Source organism: Bombus affinis, chromosome 14 (assembly GCF_024516045.1).
Source record: "Bombus affinis isolate iyBomAffi1 chromosome 14, iyBomAffi1.2, whole genome shotgun sequence".
In the NCBI taxonomy this organism is placed as follows: Eukaryota; Metazoa; Arthropoda; class Insecta; order Hymenoptera; family Apidae; genus Bombus; species Bombus affinis.
This window is the reverse complement of record NC_066357.1, coordinates 9,024,055-9,040,217: the sequence shown is the minus strand read 5'-3', so window position 1 is coordinate 9,040,217 and position 16,163 is coordinate 9,024,055. Positions and strand designations below refer to the sequence as shown.

The following is a 16,163-nucleotide window of genomic DNA, read 5'->3' as shown; positions in this document are numbered from 1 at the left end:
TCTGTCGGCTAATCGCTTCCTCGGTCGGCCAACTTGTTGAGGCGCGAAGCAACAGTTTGCCTTTTAAACGCGTCTCCTCGCGTCCTCGTCTTTCGTTCTCCTCGATTTCCATCTACTCTTTTTTTTTTTTTTTTTTTCATCCAGAAAATTTCTTTTCCCAGTTGTGCCAGATCTGACTCGACAAGGTTTAAAAAGATAGTTAACGTAATACGGTTCGAGGAAAGTCGATTACATTCGTCGCGATTAATCGCGTCCTACTCGAGTAATTCTCTCTGTTGGCTGCGAGAGTCGCGTTATTAAGTTGTCTGGAAGATACGATCGAGCTATTCATTCGACGGAACTGTGCTATTCCGGTTGTTCGGTCTGCAGCAGCACCAGCAGCAGCAGCAGCAGCAGCACCAGCACCAGCAGCAGCAGCAGTACTAATTGCTTCTCAAAGTGGAAACTAACTTTACGAGAGAGGAGGAGTTACCGCGGCGCGTGCAAAGGGTTCGCCCGTCGGAAATCCGATCTGACTGTGTCTCTTGGAAAGGAAACGATTTTCGTTAGCCGGTTACCGTGCGTATCCTCTATACTCTACTACGTTATACGTCTTTCGCTAGTCAGTTCTACTACCATGACTCATGGTTCGTGAAAAAGAATCGGGAATCGAAGGAGCAGTCTGTAGAGGCGAATAAAACGTACGAGCCTGGCATGAACGTAAGATAAATCGAGCTGGTTGACGGTCGACACGATTTTTCTATTAACTCGCCTTTCTCGCTGCAGGAATGACTCGTGAAAGTACATATTCCAACAGTTAGCGTAGCACATTTTTATGAATACGTTACTACGTTGCAGGAAATTTTGAAAATTAATTAACGTTACGACTAACGCGATTACGCATATTGGTATAATTTGTACAATTTTATATTGTTTTATATTCGTAAAATCTGCAGTGTTTTACATTGGTCAAATTTGTAAATTTGTATATCGCTAACCAGAGTATGACATTTGCTACAAACACGTATTTGTTAAAAAATTAGGGCACAGTAAGAACAGTGATACTTTGAAGTTTGATTAACGATATAACGAGATATACAATTTGCACAATTTTATATTACTACAATTTGTACAATTTTATATTGATAAAATTTGCACTGCTTCATATTGGTCAAATTTGTAAATTTTTATATCGCTAAGCAGAGTATAACATTTGTTACAAACATATATTTGCTAGGAAATTAAGGCACAGCAAGAACAATGATACTTTGAAGTTTCATTAACGATATAAGGAGATATACAGTTTGCACAATTTTATATTGGTAAAATCAATCCGAATATAAATATAACAGCGACAAGACCATTTAATGCGAGCACAGCACGAATAGTGGAATTAAAATAGTCTCGCTAAATATTGTAGCTAATTAATACGACGAATAATTGTCTGTCTAAATACTATGGTGATCTTTACGAGCTATATGTTCGCGATAAATGGCATATAACAGGTACATATCTTCAAATTAGTTTCGTTCAATAAAATCGTGATAATCGTGTTTCGTCGCGGTTCTAAGGAAATTCGAAGGAGCTTCGAGTAACGCGCGTGAGACATATCCGTAAAATGTTTCCACATACGCGTTCAAATATTTTCGCGAGCCACTGTATAATCACTCGCAATGTGCGTCGAGTCGATGCACGAACACGAGCGAAAAGAGAAAATGGGTGTAAGAATAGGTGGGACGAGATGAGAGGCAGAATAGGGGTGAAAGCGAGGATGGGGAGAGGTCCGGTGTCGATTAAGTTCAGGTCGGGAACAGGGGTGTGAAAAAAAGGGTGGTGGAGTGGCGCGGATGTCGACGGTGGTGAAGGAGCAGCGTGGAAGCGCGTACGCGTTCATCGAAACGGGATAACGAGGTCGGACGAGTTGCTGGTTCCACAGTCACTTCATCAACGCGAAGCCAACTAAACTGTCAATCGCAAAGCCACTACCATGTCAAACCCTTTCGACAGCATCTAGATTCTCGTCGATAACGCGTTGTACTTCAGGCATCGATTCCAGGCGTCCGCGGTTGCACGCGGTACGACTTCTCGAAAATTCAATTCGAGCTCGATTAACCATTGCAACGAACCGTCTTTCCATCTATATAACACAGAGGTGCATATACATCTATCGGGGAAACAGGTGTCGTTAACTGTATTCGATAGCTTCTTGATACGATGAAGCGAAATTGCATGAAACGAAGCGAAAACAATAGCCGGTAATACAACGGGCTACGGTTATTTGTGCACCGTTGTATTTGCCCGGCTATTTCTAACGTAACAAATTAATCGGGCTTGGGCGATATTAAATTTCGTGGTATTTAGTAGCGTCTTCGTACGATTATAGAAATACAAAATAGAAAAAAGATACAATAAATAAATATAAAATAGAAATACGATATAGGAATATAGTACGAAAGATCGATACTGTGAAAATTAAAAGCAGGAAGAAAGAAAGTAAAAAAAACGCAATGTGTACGCACAAATACCTTTCGTAGTCGCTGTATATATTCGCGAAAATAAAACAAAGTTGATGGAAACGTGAAAAAAAGTGAAAAGAAGATCTTTCGAGCGCAGAGTGTCCAAACAGATATAAAGGATAGTGGAATTACGCAGATATTATATATCGAGAAAACGAGTTTCGTGAACTCTTCTTGCTACCTCGTTGACGTAACATATTCGCCAGGATGAGACGAAATTAAACGAAACGGAATGGACAGAGTAGTAGCTACCAAATGTAGAGTGTCCAAATATTTATTGAGGTAGCGGAGACATGCATATATGTATGTCTTTCTAGGCGAATAGATACGCGGGTGCCATAGTTAGGGACGACCGTGTACAGGGTCGAGCGAAATATTGATAAGACAAGTGTGTGCGCCCGTGTTCCGGCAAATGAAGGAAGAAACCAAGTGGTAAACCATGGAATAGTATAGAGAAGCGAGGGTATCGGAGGGAAGAAAAGAATTGGCAAGGAGAAATCGCGAAGAGTTAACAGAGGAGGGATGACAGCCGGGCGTGGCGGGTGGTGGACGGGGATGGAGAGAGAAGCAATCAGCATTTTCCTGAAAGCCGGGTCCCCTGGGTGCGTGCATTATTCTCGGAAAAGACCGAAGAAGATTTTTCTCTTACCACTTTGGTTGGCTCCCATACTTTGCTTTCCTCTCTTTCCGTCGTGTTTCATTCTCTTATCTGTTCGGTAATTACGACGAAGAATGACCGCGAGCAGTTCCGTCTCTACCTGCGAGAAGTCTTTACCGGCTTTTCGTTCTTACGAGGTTCCGTCTTTTCTCTCGTAGAATCTATTCTCTTCATTTCGTTTCATTCACTTTCGTTTCGTTTTCGCGAATATGCATATCCACGCGAAGAAAATAGCGAAGAGAACTAATAGTTTTCCTAGTGTATATATATGTCGATACACACGCTATTGTTCGCTGGTATTGGGTTTCTTTTATTTATTTATTTATTTAATTTGTACTTTACAATTTGTCCAACTGGACATTTGATACATTTTTCTAACTTTATTGCCAAATAACATTTGGATAGGTACCCCCAGCTGGATACCATCTTTGAGTTTGCCTATTTTATTTCTTTGGTGAGGTCAGTGAGGTGCTACCTTTTTAGTCTTCTTTTTATATGGATTTTGCTCGTTTCAGTAGCCAGATGGTTTGGATGTGTTGACATTCTTCCCTTGTATTTGAATCTGCCAATTTCTTCTTTGACCATTGATAAGGTATTGGGTTGAGTTTGTTCAGTCCATTTTCGGGACTATTATAGCGTGACTATGTCACTATGTCCCTTGCCAATAGACAGAAAATCCTTCTTCGCCTAAGCTTCTCTCCTTCAGATACTTGCAACCTTCTTTCCTTCCTCCGAACTTTTTCGACGGTTCGCTCCTATCTGCTAAAGTCAACATTACGCATTTGGCCACTAGATCCGAGCGGACGCACCAACAACGGACTTTCCAAATTTTCGCTTTACCTTCTTATTCTTTATCTCTACCGTCTCTTTATCTTTCCTCGCCTACCTACCCTTGCTAAAGGACGCAAAACTGCAGAGATTTTCCGGCTCGTGACAGTCGTTGTGCATCCGCGTTACGCAGGAAGTTCGTATCGACGTAAAACGCGATTTCTCTGTATGCGTCATCGCCAATTTGTCGTTGACGTTTGTACTGATGTTTGTTGGGCTCACACTCATTGTCCGATAGAAATGTTGTATGTACATCCTCGTTCATAAATATTAGGATGCTTAACTACAGGAATTCATTATTTAAGAATTATTATCTTAGACAAATAAGAGAGGACATTGCCTATTTTTAAGAAAATTTTCCAAATATTACACTAACGCGAAGTATACGTGCCTTACACAGCTGTTTTTCTTTTTTTTATTATTTAATTTGTATTTTACAATTTGTTCAGCTGGACGTTGGGAAATTTTTCTAACTTTCTTTATACAGTGACTACAAAAAGCATATGCACGTATGTTAATCATTTACCAAACGTCCAGCTGGACAAATTGTAAAGTGCAAATGAAATAAATAAAAAAAAAATCGCATCTTAATTTTTCAATAAAGCGTTCTTTACTTTTCCTCGTGTAAAGGTATATTCTACTTAAAGAAACAATACGAAACTTGCGAAATGCTCTAACGAATGCACTGTTATACGATTATTCTTTGCAAATGCATCTTTCAGCCACGGTAAAGTTACGATAATTTGGAAATATCTATATATTTATGGAGAACAGCGTACGACGAAATTCCGAATTATCTATTATACGAAATTATCGGAAGGGACAACCAGGTGGACTAGACGGATAAACGATGGAACATCGAATGATGGAGAGGTGTGTACATTACGCTGAAAGAAGCGAACGAAAGCCAAAGGAGGCTTATCTCGCGCCAGCAACCCTCTCGAAGACGACGGGTTCTATATCCGAATAGAGTTCTTCTTTTCTTTTCTCTTTTTTTCTACCTTTTCGGTTGGTCGGTGATCTATCGACTGCACGAGTTTCTGCAGATTGCTTCGCGGATTCTTCTTTGTGCCCTTTCGTGAAAAAAAGAGAAATCGAGAAAGCGCCTTTTAATGAGGTGACAAGGAGGGAAGTGGTAGGAATCGTTGCCAGGTACCGCTTTAGACGGCCTTAATGGTTTCCTATTCACGGGGAGCGTGCGAAAATTAGCCGAGCTAAAAGCATCGAGTAATCGAGTTATTACGAATAAAAGAGGAGCGGCGAGGGCATCGCCTGTGGAATGGTTGCGCGACGGTTCATGGGAGATACCGTTAAAAGCGACCAATTAATGCCGTTAATTCTATAGCCCAAGCATCGAACGATTTTGATCGTGTTTCGGAGAGAAATTATTCCAGATTTTCGAAATAGACGTATAGCTATCGAGAGCAGCCTTACACGTAGGTCGAACAGTACGTAAATTACTTTCTTTTCCCAAAAACGATATACATTGTTTTTTTATTATTTAATTTCTACTTTATAATTTGTCCAGCTGGACGTTCGGTAAATTAAACGATATAAATAAACCGAAAAATATTTTCTTTCCGTTGCTAACGCGAACCCTACATTCGATTGTTAGTCGCCAATGTACAGAGACGTGGAAAAGTTTTTGGTCGGATAGATTTTTTACTTTAGATTGCAAAGACGATATTTCCCAGTCTTTTATAAATTTTATAAAGTATTTTAAATCTTCTACGGTGTAAAACTAATACATCGCTTATGCTACACCCTCTATACCATATTTGCGTATTATACGTTCATTCGCTTCAGATTGAGAAACACGAAGCGTGAATGAGACAAAGAGGAAGGTTCACCGGCTGATTTATCGGACTACGCAATTGTCAATGTATTTTTAAGTGTAAAACTAAGTTGGAAAATACGCCGCAAACGACATTTCTCTGCAGGAGCTTTCTTCGTTGTTTTAATGTCTAACATCGCCCACATCCTAAAGTGCGCGTTGATCGATGTCAATTTTCTAATACGTTGTAGAATCTACAAAAGGCACGAGTTGAAACTGTGGAAATTCCATTCGATCGTCGGATGCGTAAAATTTCGTCGGAAGAATTTGTACTCGACAAAGAGTACCTCGAGTGCCGGAAGTTCGAATCACGAGCCAGCAAATGCCCTTTCTCAAAGATTTTCCTATTTCTACCACTTTCTACTGTCCCATTTTCGATAGCAAGTTCCTCTCGCCGCGTAAATCGACGAATCTCCGAACGGAGAGGAACGAAACTTGATTTTAGCGTTTTCGACGCTCGATGACGCTCCAAGATCTTTCGAGGAAACGTGCTGAACAATGGAACGGAACGAATAAACGCAGCTAAAAGGACTTGCCATCGATTGCGCACACATATACACGCACACAACGACGCCTTTGGTCCACTAATTAGTTTACACGGTCGGCATCTCTCTTCGACATGACTTTGAAGTAACTTAAATACAACCTGGACTTTTTCAAAAGCTTCAAAAACTTTCTTTTGCCTATATTTTAGTAAATAGCTAGAAAAATTAACCGAATGTCCAGCTGGACAAATTGTAAAGTACACATTAAATAATAATAAAAGAAGAAATTTTAGTAAATCCTGTGCTTTGTGTATTAAATGCAGTGGGGGTTTACGTGTAAATTTATATTTTTATGGGCACAACTGAAGAGATAAATGGATTGGGGGTTTACGTGTAAATTTATATTTTTATGGGCACAACTGAAGATATAAAACTCGAGCAGAGGTTCGAAGAGTGAAAGAAATAATAGAGGCCGTAAGTGTCATTTTTAAAAAGGAATTTCTTTTTCCATAAAAAGGTTGTTTATATGAAAGCCAATATCAGTGAATATGGAGAGAAGTATTATGGTAATAATTCGTACAGTTGTTAGTAATTCCTATGTAATATAGGATGTACACGTTGCATGATCGGTGTACTGCGGATTTTTGTATTATTGTATTTTGGATTTCTTGGAAATTTGAAAGTACGAAATTGCACAGATTGTGGGTACATAATATACGTACATATATACGGAAAAATGTATAAAATATTCAAGGTGCAGTGGTTTTTGTAATACTTGGTAGGTAAAGCAATTGTGCAAGTCCTATTTTTTTAAATTATATTCAGAAAAACACGAACTCGCATAAAGATCCGCTGTCTAACGATCAGTTTTCTAGATTAAGCTCTAAGTGGCATGCGCCAGCGAGCCCCTTTCCTCGTACTTGAACATGTACGTAGATAAATCTGCTTCAATTATCCCATTAAATGAGAAAATCTGTACTGGCACTTACAGCGTTTTTAAGAAAACTACATAATGGGGATCTACATCCTTTCTTAAAATATAAAATCGTTCGTTCTCGAGGTATAAAATGCAAAATCTTATCGTTGGTTAACAGATGTCTGAAACATTGAAATAAAAATATCGTAAAGCGATATGTAGTACATGTAACAAATAAGTTCTCTTATATTTTAACGTTAAATAACATTTTGTGTAAATAACGTTGACGTTGTTTTCTACAAAACTTTAATTTCAGCACTTGCAGTTTCATTTACTTTCATATACTTGGCATATTTTATAAGCCTTTACATATTTTACGTATTCTATGCATTCTTGCAATTTTGAATTCCTGATAAATACGCAAATACCCACGTTACATTCGTAGCTATAAACCCCACAAATTTCGATGTTTCTATGTTGCAGTTAATCCTACAGAAACGAAACATATTCGAAGGTAGCTGGAAGGCAGGTCGTATATTCGGTCCAATGGTTAAAGCTTTACAGCTTTTAATAGTGCCAACAATTGGGTATATTACGGGTCTGATGACCGTAAGGAGCCTCGTTCAAAACTGTTTGTAAATTCAGGATTAGTCCTTTCTTTGTAGTTTAAAAGAAATCGTCCTGCTGTAAAGGAGGACAATTATAATTCTAGCTTCCCGAAGTTTCGATTTTGTTACTCGCTGTTAAACTGCTCAAGCAAAAGAAGTCGATTTGGAAAAACTAGCGTGCGGAATACAGCCCTAAGCTTGGGGCCATAATTAGGGGCTAGATCAATCGGTGACCCTACTCAACGCTTTTGTCGAAAGTTGGAAACTTTAACCTCTGACCAATTTTACGCCCCCGCCATATTCCTTCCACCTACCTAATAGGTAATAATGGACAGCAGAAAATTATCTACGATGAAGTTAACAACATAATTTATAGACGTTTATATATATTCGTGTAAGCGGAGATGAATTTCCATTGAGGTTTCAAGCGTTTAGTAAAAGTAAAGGTAGAACTGTAATGATAACTTGTAATTGGCTTTAGCGCGTATTTTACAGCGTACAAATAACTTCTCTTTTAATTTTCCAATTGTTTAAATAGCTTTATTTTTTTATCTATTTTCTTTTCTTTTTTTTTTTTTACAGATTATCCAACAAACCAAGACGAGGGACTCATAGAACGAGGATGGGTGGTGGAGAATGGAGCGGCTGGTTGCAGCGATGTCGAGAATCGCGAAAGCTGGTTCTCATAATCGTTGCCATCGCTCTGCTCTTAGACAATATGCTTCTGACCACGGTTGGTGAGTAGCATCGATTTGCAACGGACGATTCCGTTCCTTTCATCAATTGATTGATCAATTTCTTCGACTGCTTTAAAATTCTATCGAGGTGGTGTATGTCGTGATCGCGAACACAAGAAATATCCCTGATTTTCAACAATAACGTTTGTTAAACTTTTGACAATTAACAACAGATAACGATTAACAACAATTAACGATTAACAACGATCAATAACAACTAACGCTTAACACTGACTATCAAGAGTCGACCATTCGGTTCTCTAATTTATGTTTGCTTCGCTTAATCCTTCGCACATCACAGCTCGGGGCAGAGTGAATCTTTTTGGTTCAAAACCACGCCGATTCTTTCCTTTGTTGCCCCTCGATATCTCCACTACGCGCACGTTTGTTAGAAGTCCGCGATCGTTGCCGCGTATGCACTTTTCCGAATATTCGGCGAAAGAACCGTAGGAAAATCGATGGTACATTAGGCTTGTCGGCATCACGTTTTAAAGATATAGCGCTTTGTGCCATGAAGCCGTTGGAAATTTCCGTGGTCGAGTGCCGCCACACCATTATCTATTACTATTTTGTTATTATCAATAATAGACCGTGGATCTTTATATTTTTATGGAAAAGATATCCAATATATGGTAAGGTAGTCATTATAAGAGATTTAGATTTAGGGGATGAAAGAAATCTCTATTGTAATTCTTTTATCGTTTCTTTCTATTTCTATTTCTTTGGTTATATTCGTAAAAATCTAAATTTACCTATATAATTACGTATATAATTTTTAACTATTATTAATCACTTACTGCGACCGTTTCGATTAATTCCTCTTTATATGAATTCGTTGGTATCCTTTGAGTGATTCATCCACGTCAATCGAACGTCGATTAAAGAAAAAAAGCTATCGATCAACACCGTTCGGTAGACAAACAATATGTACCGATGCTTAAAGACAAACTAATTACATTCTGGCTTAAAGTCAAAACGCTAATTTTATGTTTAAAATTAGACTAATAATCTTATCTCTCATATTAACATTTCAACAAAGATCGTAAGTCATAGATACATTTTAATTGAAATATAGTTTATGCTAGCTATTCATATTTATGAATTTCGGACAAGACATCCTTAATAACTCAAAAATTCTAATGTTCTTGAAACTGTACGGGTTTGTAGGCGGTCTCGAGAGAAGCGTCATCAAACTACCCTCTTCGGTCTTTTGGTTAGTCAGCGAATATTGTAGCTTCCTGTTACGGTATTATTTCATAGAGCTTGTACGGGTTACGGTTTACTCGTTTACGCTCACGGTGTTACAAGTATAATTACGCGTTAATTATATAGGGAACTTAATATAAAGAACCTATTTCTAATATTTAAGCAAAGATTTGCTTCACCTGCCAAATACTATGAACGCATTTCTACCTCTTCGAATTCGCAGTACGTACACTTTGTCAGAAGTTCTAGCTTCGCGGGCAAATTCACGAATTACGCGTGATTCCTAAGATGCACATTCATTCATCGAAAACTATAATAGTAACAAACAGTAATCGAACTAATGTCATTAGTAAACTGCGGATTTCCATATGTTTATGACAAATTTAAAGGTTCAGAAACCCACAGAATGTATATGACACGCAAAGTTATATAAAATATTCAAAGTGGTGTACTCTCGTCATAATCTTCAGTAGACGAAACAAATTACTATGTAAATTTCATTTCCTTGGTTCTCTTCGTAAAAGTACGAAAAAAGTGGGATCCATAATCTTCGATTTGTAACTCGTCGTTCGACTAACAATGTCAATCAATAAATTATCCGATAAAAGCAAAAGAGCACCGAAAACGCCGGAAAATATTTTTGAACGGTGAGGTAGATTCACGCGAATGTTCCTCGTTTTAAATCGCTCTTGAATCGTTTATTCCTAACTCTTCCAGCTTGCTAGATTCTCAGACTCGCGATCATGTTCGAGTCTTCGTTCGACCAAAATGTTCACGACCAAGTTCTTAACCAAAGGGGGAGCGTTATATATGTGGTTTTAGCTGTCGAAGAAAGTACTGGATATTAAATATAGGAAATAAAATACAGGGTATAAAATGTAGGAAATAAAATGTGGGAAATAAAGTCGAAGGAAATGGTTAAAAAAATGGATAGGACGTTAGCGAATGGTTACTCGGGTTTTCCAGTTGTTTAGCGTTTTTACTCTTGACCGATGGTGGTCAAGTAGAGGTGGAGAGCTGGCTTTCTTTTATCGTGCCCTCGAAAGATGTTTAATTCACGAGGCACGCGTCTATATGACCCCCGTACGATTCCTCGCTCGGAAAGCTAGAAGCTGCCAGGAAATATACGCGAGGGGACGGCTGACGACGTTCCGGCAATCCAGATAAGTGGTCATACATTTATGTAGCGTATACGAAACAGCTTGCCGGCGCTCTCACGCGCGCTAACAAATTATGGAAACGCGCTACCGATGGATAAAACGATCGTGAACCTTCGTCGCCCTTTTAACACCGTACCTTCGTTTCTGATTTCTTATTACCATTTCCTTTTCCCCTTAGAAAGTAACGGTTTATCAGTTTACATCATTGATTCTTTCTTTCGTCGCATCGCTGACAATCGCAAGCGTCTCTATACGGTCTTCGAACATTTTTACGTACTCGTTAAATTCATCGAGGAATGTTTCTCTGAATATCTTGCAAATAATTTTTATAACCATTCGACGTGTTTTTACAAGTTTCCAACGACTCGATAATTACCTTGTACAAATATTAATTCGATGAATTAATTATGTCTCTGACAATGTGTGTCGATTATCGCGCTTCACACGAGAGCAGCAGGTGTTCTGATACTTACGAAGAACACATACACACGCGCGCGCGCGCGTATTCACACACGGAGACCTCTGTACGTTGTATAGATTCACCGACGAATAATTTCATTTTCTGAAAAGCAATTTGTTAAGATCTTGTTTCCCGACAAAGGTACCATTTAATTAGAAAAAAAAAGAAAGACGTTCCGACTTACGAGAGTTTCAAGACGTCACAAAGTTTGGGATCGGAGCATCGCGAATTTACAAGTCCAAGTCTCGACGTATTTCTTAATCGGCGAAATTAAAAAAAAAATCGATAACGCTCTGATCGTTGGAGGTGCTGGGATTTGAACCCAGGACTTTCAGCATGCGAAGCAGACACTCTACCACTGAGTTACACCCCCGAGCTGTTACATGCAACAACGGAACGCCTCGTCACAGAAGCCAGAACATACACGCGTTTTGAATTTTAATTTAGTATTATACCGTAGAATTACTTCGTCGAATAGATTCTTCGCTGGTACTAAATAAATTTTGTTTTCTCCATTCTATCTTTGTCTTATGCTCTGTACGTTTCCAATGATCGTGCTGCAGTGCCCATTATACCCGAGTTTCTATACGACATCAAGCATCCTAACGCAACCTTGAGTCAGCATCTGAACGAGGGTGGTTCCCGTCGAACGTTCACCGGTGTTCAACCAACAAGCGGTAATATCGTCACATCCACGAGTTCGACTGTAACAACTACGCCGAAATGTCCTTGTGCTGTGACCAAGTCGAATGATTCTCAATTGGAGTTTCTTTACGTGAGCACGCCTTCTAACATCGAGTCGAGCGGTTTGCTTGGTAAGAGTAAATAATTTCGTGATATTCTCACCCTCTTACACTTGCTTTAGAGCGTGACAATGTTTCGTCGTGTTCGAGAAAATATTTATCTACAACTATCGAATTTTTATTTAGAACGAATATAATTTACTTGAATATTCTGTTTGTTTGCGAAAAATGATCTTCGATGGAAAATCTCCATGCGATGAACGCAGAAAATCTGTAATACGATTAGTATACCATGATTAATCGCTATTGGCTCGCGTTTGTCCCAGAGAGTACGAATAGCGGCGAATTAAGTTCGGCGACGGAAGATCCGGATGAAAAGGCGCAACGACATCGCGAGTTGCTGCAAGAAACGACTGCTGTTGGTTTAATGTTCGCTTCCAAGGCTTTCGTTCAATTGCTGGCAAATCCAATCGTCGGTCCGCTTACCCACAAGTAAGCGAGTACATACATAATGTGTGCTGTATATGTATGTATATTAAGTTGTATAATATGTTCGTTTCTTCCTTTTATATAAGATTAATATTGTTTTTGTTTATTATTTTGTTCTGTTCTATCATTCGCAATGGAATTAAGTTTCTCTTCACTGGTCTAAAAATTTCCAAAAATTGCATACCATTATATTCTTCTCTAATGACTCCTAATTTTCTAAATATCGAGACATTAATTTTACATGACTTAAGTTGCATCTATATATCGCTCTTCCACTTAATTATTCGATTATCACTCGAAATAAGAATGTGAAAGCCGTTTCACGCGTATTTATAGTGCGCCAATGTACAGAAACGAACTCGTTATTTGTCTGATTTGACCAACACCATCGTGTTTCTTTCCAGAATCGGTTATAGCATACCCATGTTCACTGGCTTCATCATTATGTTTCTTTCTACGCTAATATTTGCGTTTGGACGAAGCTACGGAATTCTTTTCTTAGCGAGGGCGCTTCAGGGAATCGGCTCTTCGTGTTCCAGCGTTTCAGGTAAACCCCAAAAATACGAAGCACGTGTCTAACGTTTCGCTCCTGAGAAGCAATCCATGTATGAACATTGAATACGTATCAATGGGGTCGAGAATGATGAAGATCAATTAACACATTCGAGACAGATGTAACTCGCTGCAATGACCGACGACGACACACGTATGTCATCAGTCTCTTTGGTCGATTCTCAGGCAGTTACAAGTATAAATAATGTTTCTGCCTATTATATACATATTGTATAGTATTCCAATCCTTGAACTAAATATTATTATCTTCTACGTATTTCTTCTTTTCTGAGATGCTATTTTTAAAACGCTATTTTATTCGGATGACACACATAGCATATCACATAGTCATCCATCAAAATTATTACGAACGATCGATGACGTACCGTGTATATCATGACATACTTCCAAATAAAAATTGTCTAACATGTGTTTATTTTTTTATTCCTACATTGATTAGCTTCACTTGCTTTTTATTACAAATGTAAAAAAGATTTCGGTCATTGGGATGAATTTTATTCAAAATCGCCGGTCTCGAATGTATTATGCCAGCAGAGCGAATGTGTTAAGTGTCTTTTTACGAGTATTATTAACCCTGTTACAATCCCCTATATATACTTTAACCTTGCTCTCATTCTAACAAATAAAGAAATTTATAGCGCTTTAAAGAGATGTTCGTTTGACAGGATAACAAAAAATAAGATCTCTTTCGTATTTTGTCCAAACCGAAGATATTTTTTAACGTTAGAAAAATATTTGTTGGACTTCATTCTGTTCGAATTTTGATCGATCGTGCGATTCATTCACAGGTATGGGAATGTTGGCCGAAAGATACCAAGACGACAAGGAACGTGGTAACGCGATGGGTATTGCACTCGGTGGATTGGCTCTTGGTGTTCTCATCGGGCCTCCATTTGGCGGCGCGATGTACGAATATATCGGAAAATCTGCTCCATTCTTAGTACTTTCGGCATTGGCCCTTGGCGACGGAAGTGAGTATTTCTGCATGTTCATCTTTTTCTTACGCGCCATTTACTTCCATTCTATCTTACATTTATCGATTGTACTTTGTATAATACCATTCCCAGTTCTTCAACTTTTGGTGCTTCAACCGTCTGTCGTGTACACCGAAGCGGAACCACCGTCTCTCAAATCTCTGGTCACCGATCCTTACATCTCTTTAGCTGCTGGTACCTATTATTTTTCCATCCACTAACCTAAAAAAGTGAAATCTTCGATAAGGACGAGAAACCTAGCCAATATACGGGATATTAAGTATTATAGGTTTACGACAAACGTATTATGTCGATCTGTTTATTCGTTGATCTATATATAGTAGCTGGGAAAAGAAAGTTTAAAGTTACCAAGTAATTTAGTTGTATATGCGCATGTTAGCAACTTTTGTACCACGTATATTTTTCACCATATTGTCGTGTATGTTGTATTTATTCATTACTCTTGTCAAATACAATTTTATGGAATTCTTTTATCCGCTAAACTGTATTTGTTCCATCTCGGATTAACGCGTATTATTACCCTTTCAATTGCCAATGACCAATCTATTTTTCAGGTGCTATTACGTTCGCCAATATGGGTATCGCAATGCTAGAACCCAGTCTTCCTATCTGGATGATGGACACGATGGATGCGAGTAGATGGGAGCAAGGTGCTGCCTTTCTACCAGCAAGCATTAGTTATCTGATTGGTACTAATCTTTTCGGACCGCTCGGACATAGAATGGGCAGGTTAGTAGATGTTATTACAAATATCTTCTTCTCTAAGTCCTCCTTTTAATATTCACCAGTAAATGTCAGACATTTTGAATATTTTATATTTTGTAAAAATGTAATTCTGCTAGCAGTGGAGAAGCAAACACGTGATTACCATCGCCTGGATAGCTCAGTCGGTAGAGCATCAGACTTTTAATCTGAGGGTCCAGGGTTCGAGTCCCTGTTCGGGCGGCTTAATTTTTATATTTTTTTCTTTTTTCTCTTTTCCTAATAACTTTCTCCTGTATTTGTAATCCACAAATATTTATTTGTGGAGATAAGAAGATTATGTTCGTAAAAATTAAAATTATGTTCGTAAGAAGCAAATTTAGCTTCTTACGAACATAATTAAAGAAATGAAACCCAATTAGAAATTCGTTTTACCTACGAAAATAAAAATAAATTTACATACTTCTGTATAATATATACATTCTGTTTTTTTTATACTTTAAATTTATACAATAAATGTATAAATATCCGCAATTTATTTATTTTCAATTCGTTTTATTCCAACTATTTTCTCGTATATCTACCAATATCTCTTATTTTTTATTATAGATGGTTAGCTGCATTGATCGGGTTGGTCGTGATCGGCATTTGCTTGATGTGCGTAAGTATTTCATTGTTTCTTATTTTACTTGTACGGACCAACATGAATCATCGTCAAACTATAGAGCACGACATTTTTTATTATTATTTTCTTAAACAATGATACGATTAGTTTTCTCAAATTCACAGATACCGCTGGCTAAAAGTATTCATCATCTGATCGTACCTAACGCAGGCTTGGGATTTGCTATCGGAATGGTGGATAGTTCGATGATGCCGGAATTGGGATACTTAGTCGACATACGACACACCGCTGTCTATGGAAGTGTATATGCTATCGGAGATGTTGCGTTTTGTTTAGGTTTCGCTGTTGGTACGTGTATATGTGAAAAATTTGCTTGATACTTGAACTTAATCGATAATATTGTCAATGTTGTAAGATTCTCAACCAAGATACAATAAATATTGACAATATTGTATCGACAATACATATTGATCCTTCTAGTTGAAAATCTTGAAATAATGACAACATATACTGCTAGTCTGGGGGGGAGGGGGGATTGAAATTTTAAACACGCGACGAACTTTTTACTCTTTCAGTGAAATTTTAATTTTTAATTAAATTTCAAAAAAGCTGTGATACTTATAATACTCTGATTATTAATCGTTCATTA

General features: G+C 38.1%; 2 protein-coding genes, 1 long non-coding RNA gene and 2 other non-coding genes across 9 annotated transcripts in view; 2 read left to right on the top strand and 3 right to left on the bottom strand.

The window, feature by feature from the left end:
* LOC126924572 (alpha-1,6-mannosyl-glycoprotein 2-beta-N-acetylglucosaminyltransferase) overlaps nucleotides 1-9,462 on the bottom strand; it is a 41,000-nt gene extending 31,538 nt beyond the window's left edge. Inside the window, exon 1 of one of the 2 annotated variants that reach the window (XM_050739259.1) lies at nucleotides 9,359-9,462. The gene's annotated coding sequence lies outside the window, so the exon portion shown is untranslated. The remainder of the gene's footprint in view (nucleotides 1-9,358) is intronic. The other variant, XM_050739254.1, reaches the window with a different exon arrangement.
* LOC126924575 (synaptic vesicular amine transporter) overlaps nucleotides 1-16,163 on the top strand; it is a 40,721-nt gene that overhangs the window by 22,222 nt on the left and 2,336 nt on the right. For 3 of the 4 annotated variants that reach the window (XM_050739273.1, XM_050739274.1, XM_050739276.1), the window contains exons 2-10: nucleotides 8,407-8,561; nucleotides 11,951-12,202; nucleotides 12,457-12,622; nucleotides 13,024-13,166; nucleotides 13,981-14,163; nucleotides 14,260-14,361; nucleotides 14,742-14,916; nucleotides 15,499-15,550; nucleotides 15,679-15,862. In XM_050739273.1, coding sequence (XP_050595230.1) covers nucleotides 8,407-8,561; nucleotides 11,951-12,202; nucleotides 12,457-12,622; nucleotides 13,024-13,166; nucleotides 13,981-14,163; nucleotides 14,260-14,361; nucleotides 14,742-14,916; nucleotides 15,499-15,550; nucleotides 15,679-15,862 — 1,412 coding nt within the window. Of the gene's footprint in view, nucleotides 1-377; nucleotides 559-8,406; nucleotides 8,562-11,950; nucleotides 12,203-12,456; nucleotides 12,623-13,023; nucleotides 13,167-13,980; nucleotides 14,164-14,259; nucleotides 14,362-14,741; nucleotides 14,917-15,498; nucleotides 15,551-15,678; nucleotides 15,863-16,163 lie in introns of those variants that run through there. The other variant, XM_050739275.1, reaches the window with a different exon arrangement.
* Trnaa-cgc (transfer RNA alanine (anticodon CGC)) lies at nucleotides 11,689-11,760 on the bottom strand. The gene has a single exon. It is a non-coding gene; the product is annotated as a tRNA-Ala (tRNA).
* Nucleotides 14,187-15,203, bottom strand: LOC126924621 (uncharacterized). The gene is made up of 3 exons (XR_007713608.1): nucleotides 15,056-15,203; nucleotides 14,536-14,958; nucleotides 14,187-14,388 (listed from the first exon to the last, which is right to left on the bottom strand). It is a non-coding gene; the product is annotated as an uncharacterized LOC126924621 (long non-coding RNA).
* Trnak-uuu (transfer RNA lysine (anticodon UUU)) lies at nucleotides 15,060-15,132 on the top strand. The gene has a single exon. It is a non-coding gene; the product is annotated as a tRNA-Lys (tRNA).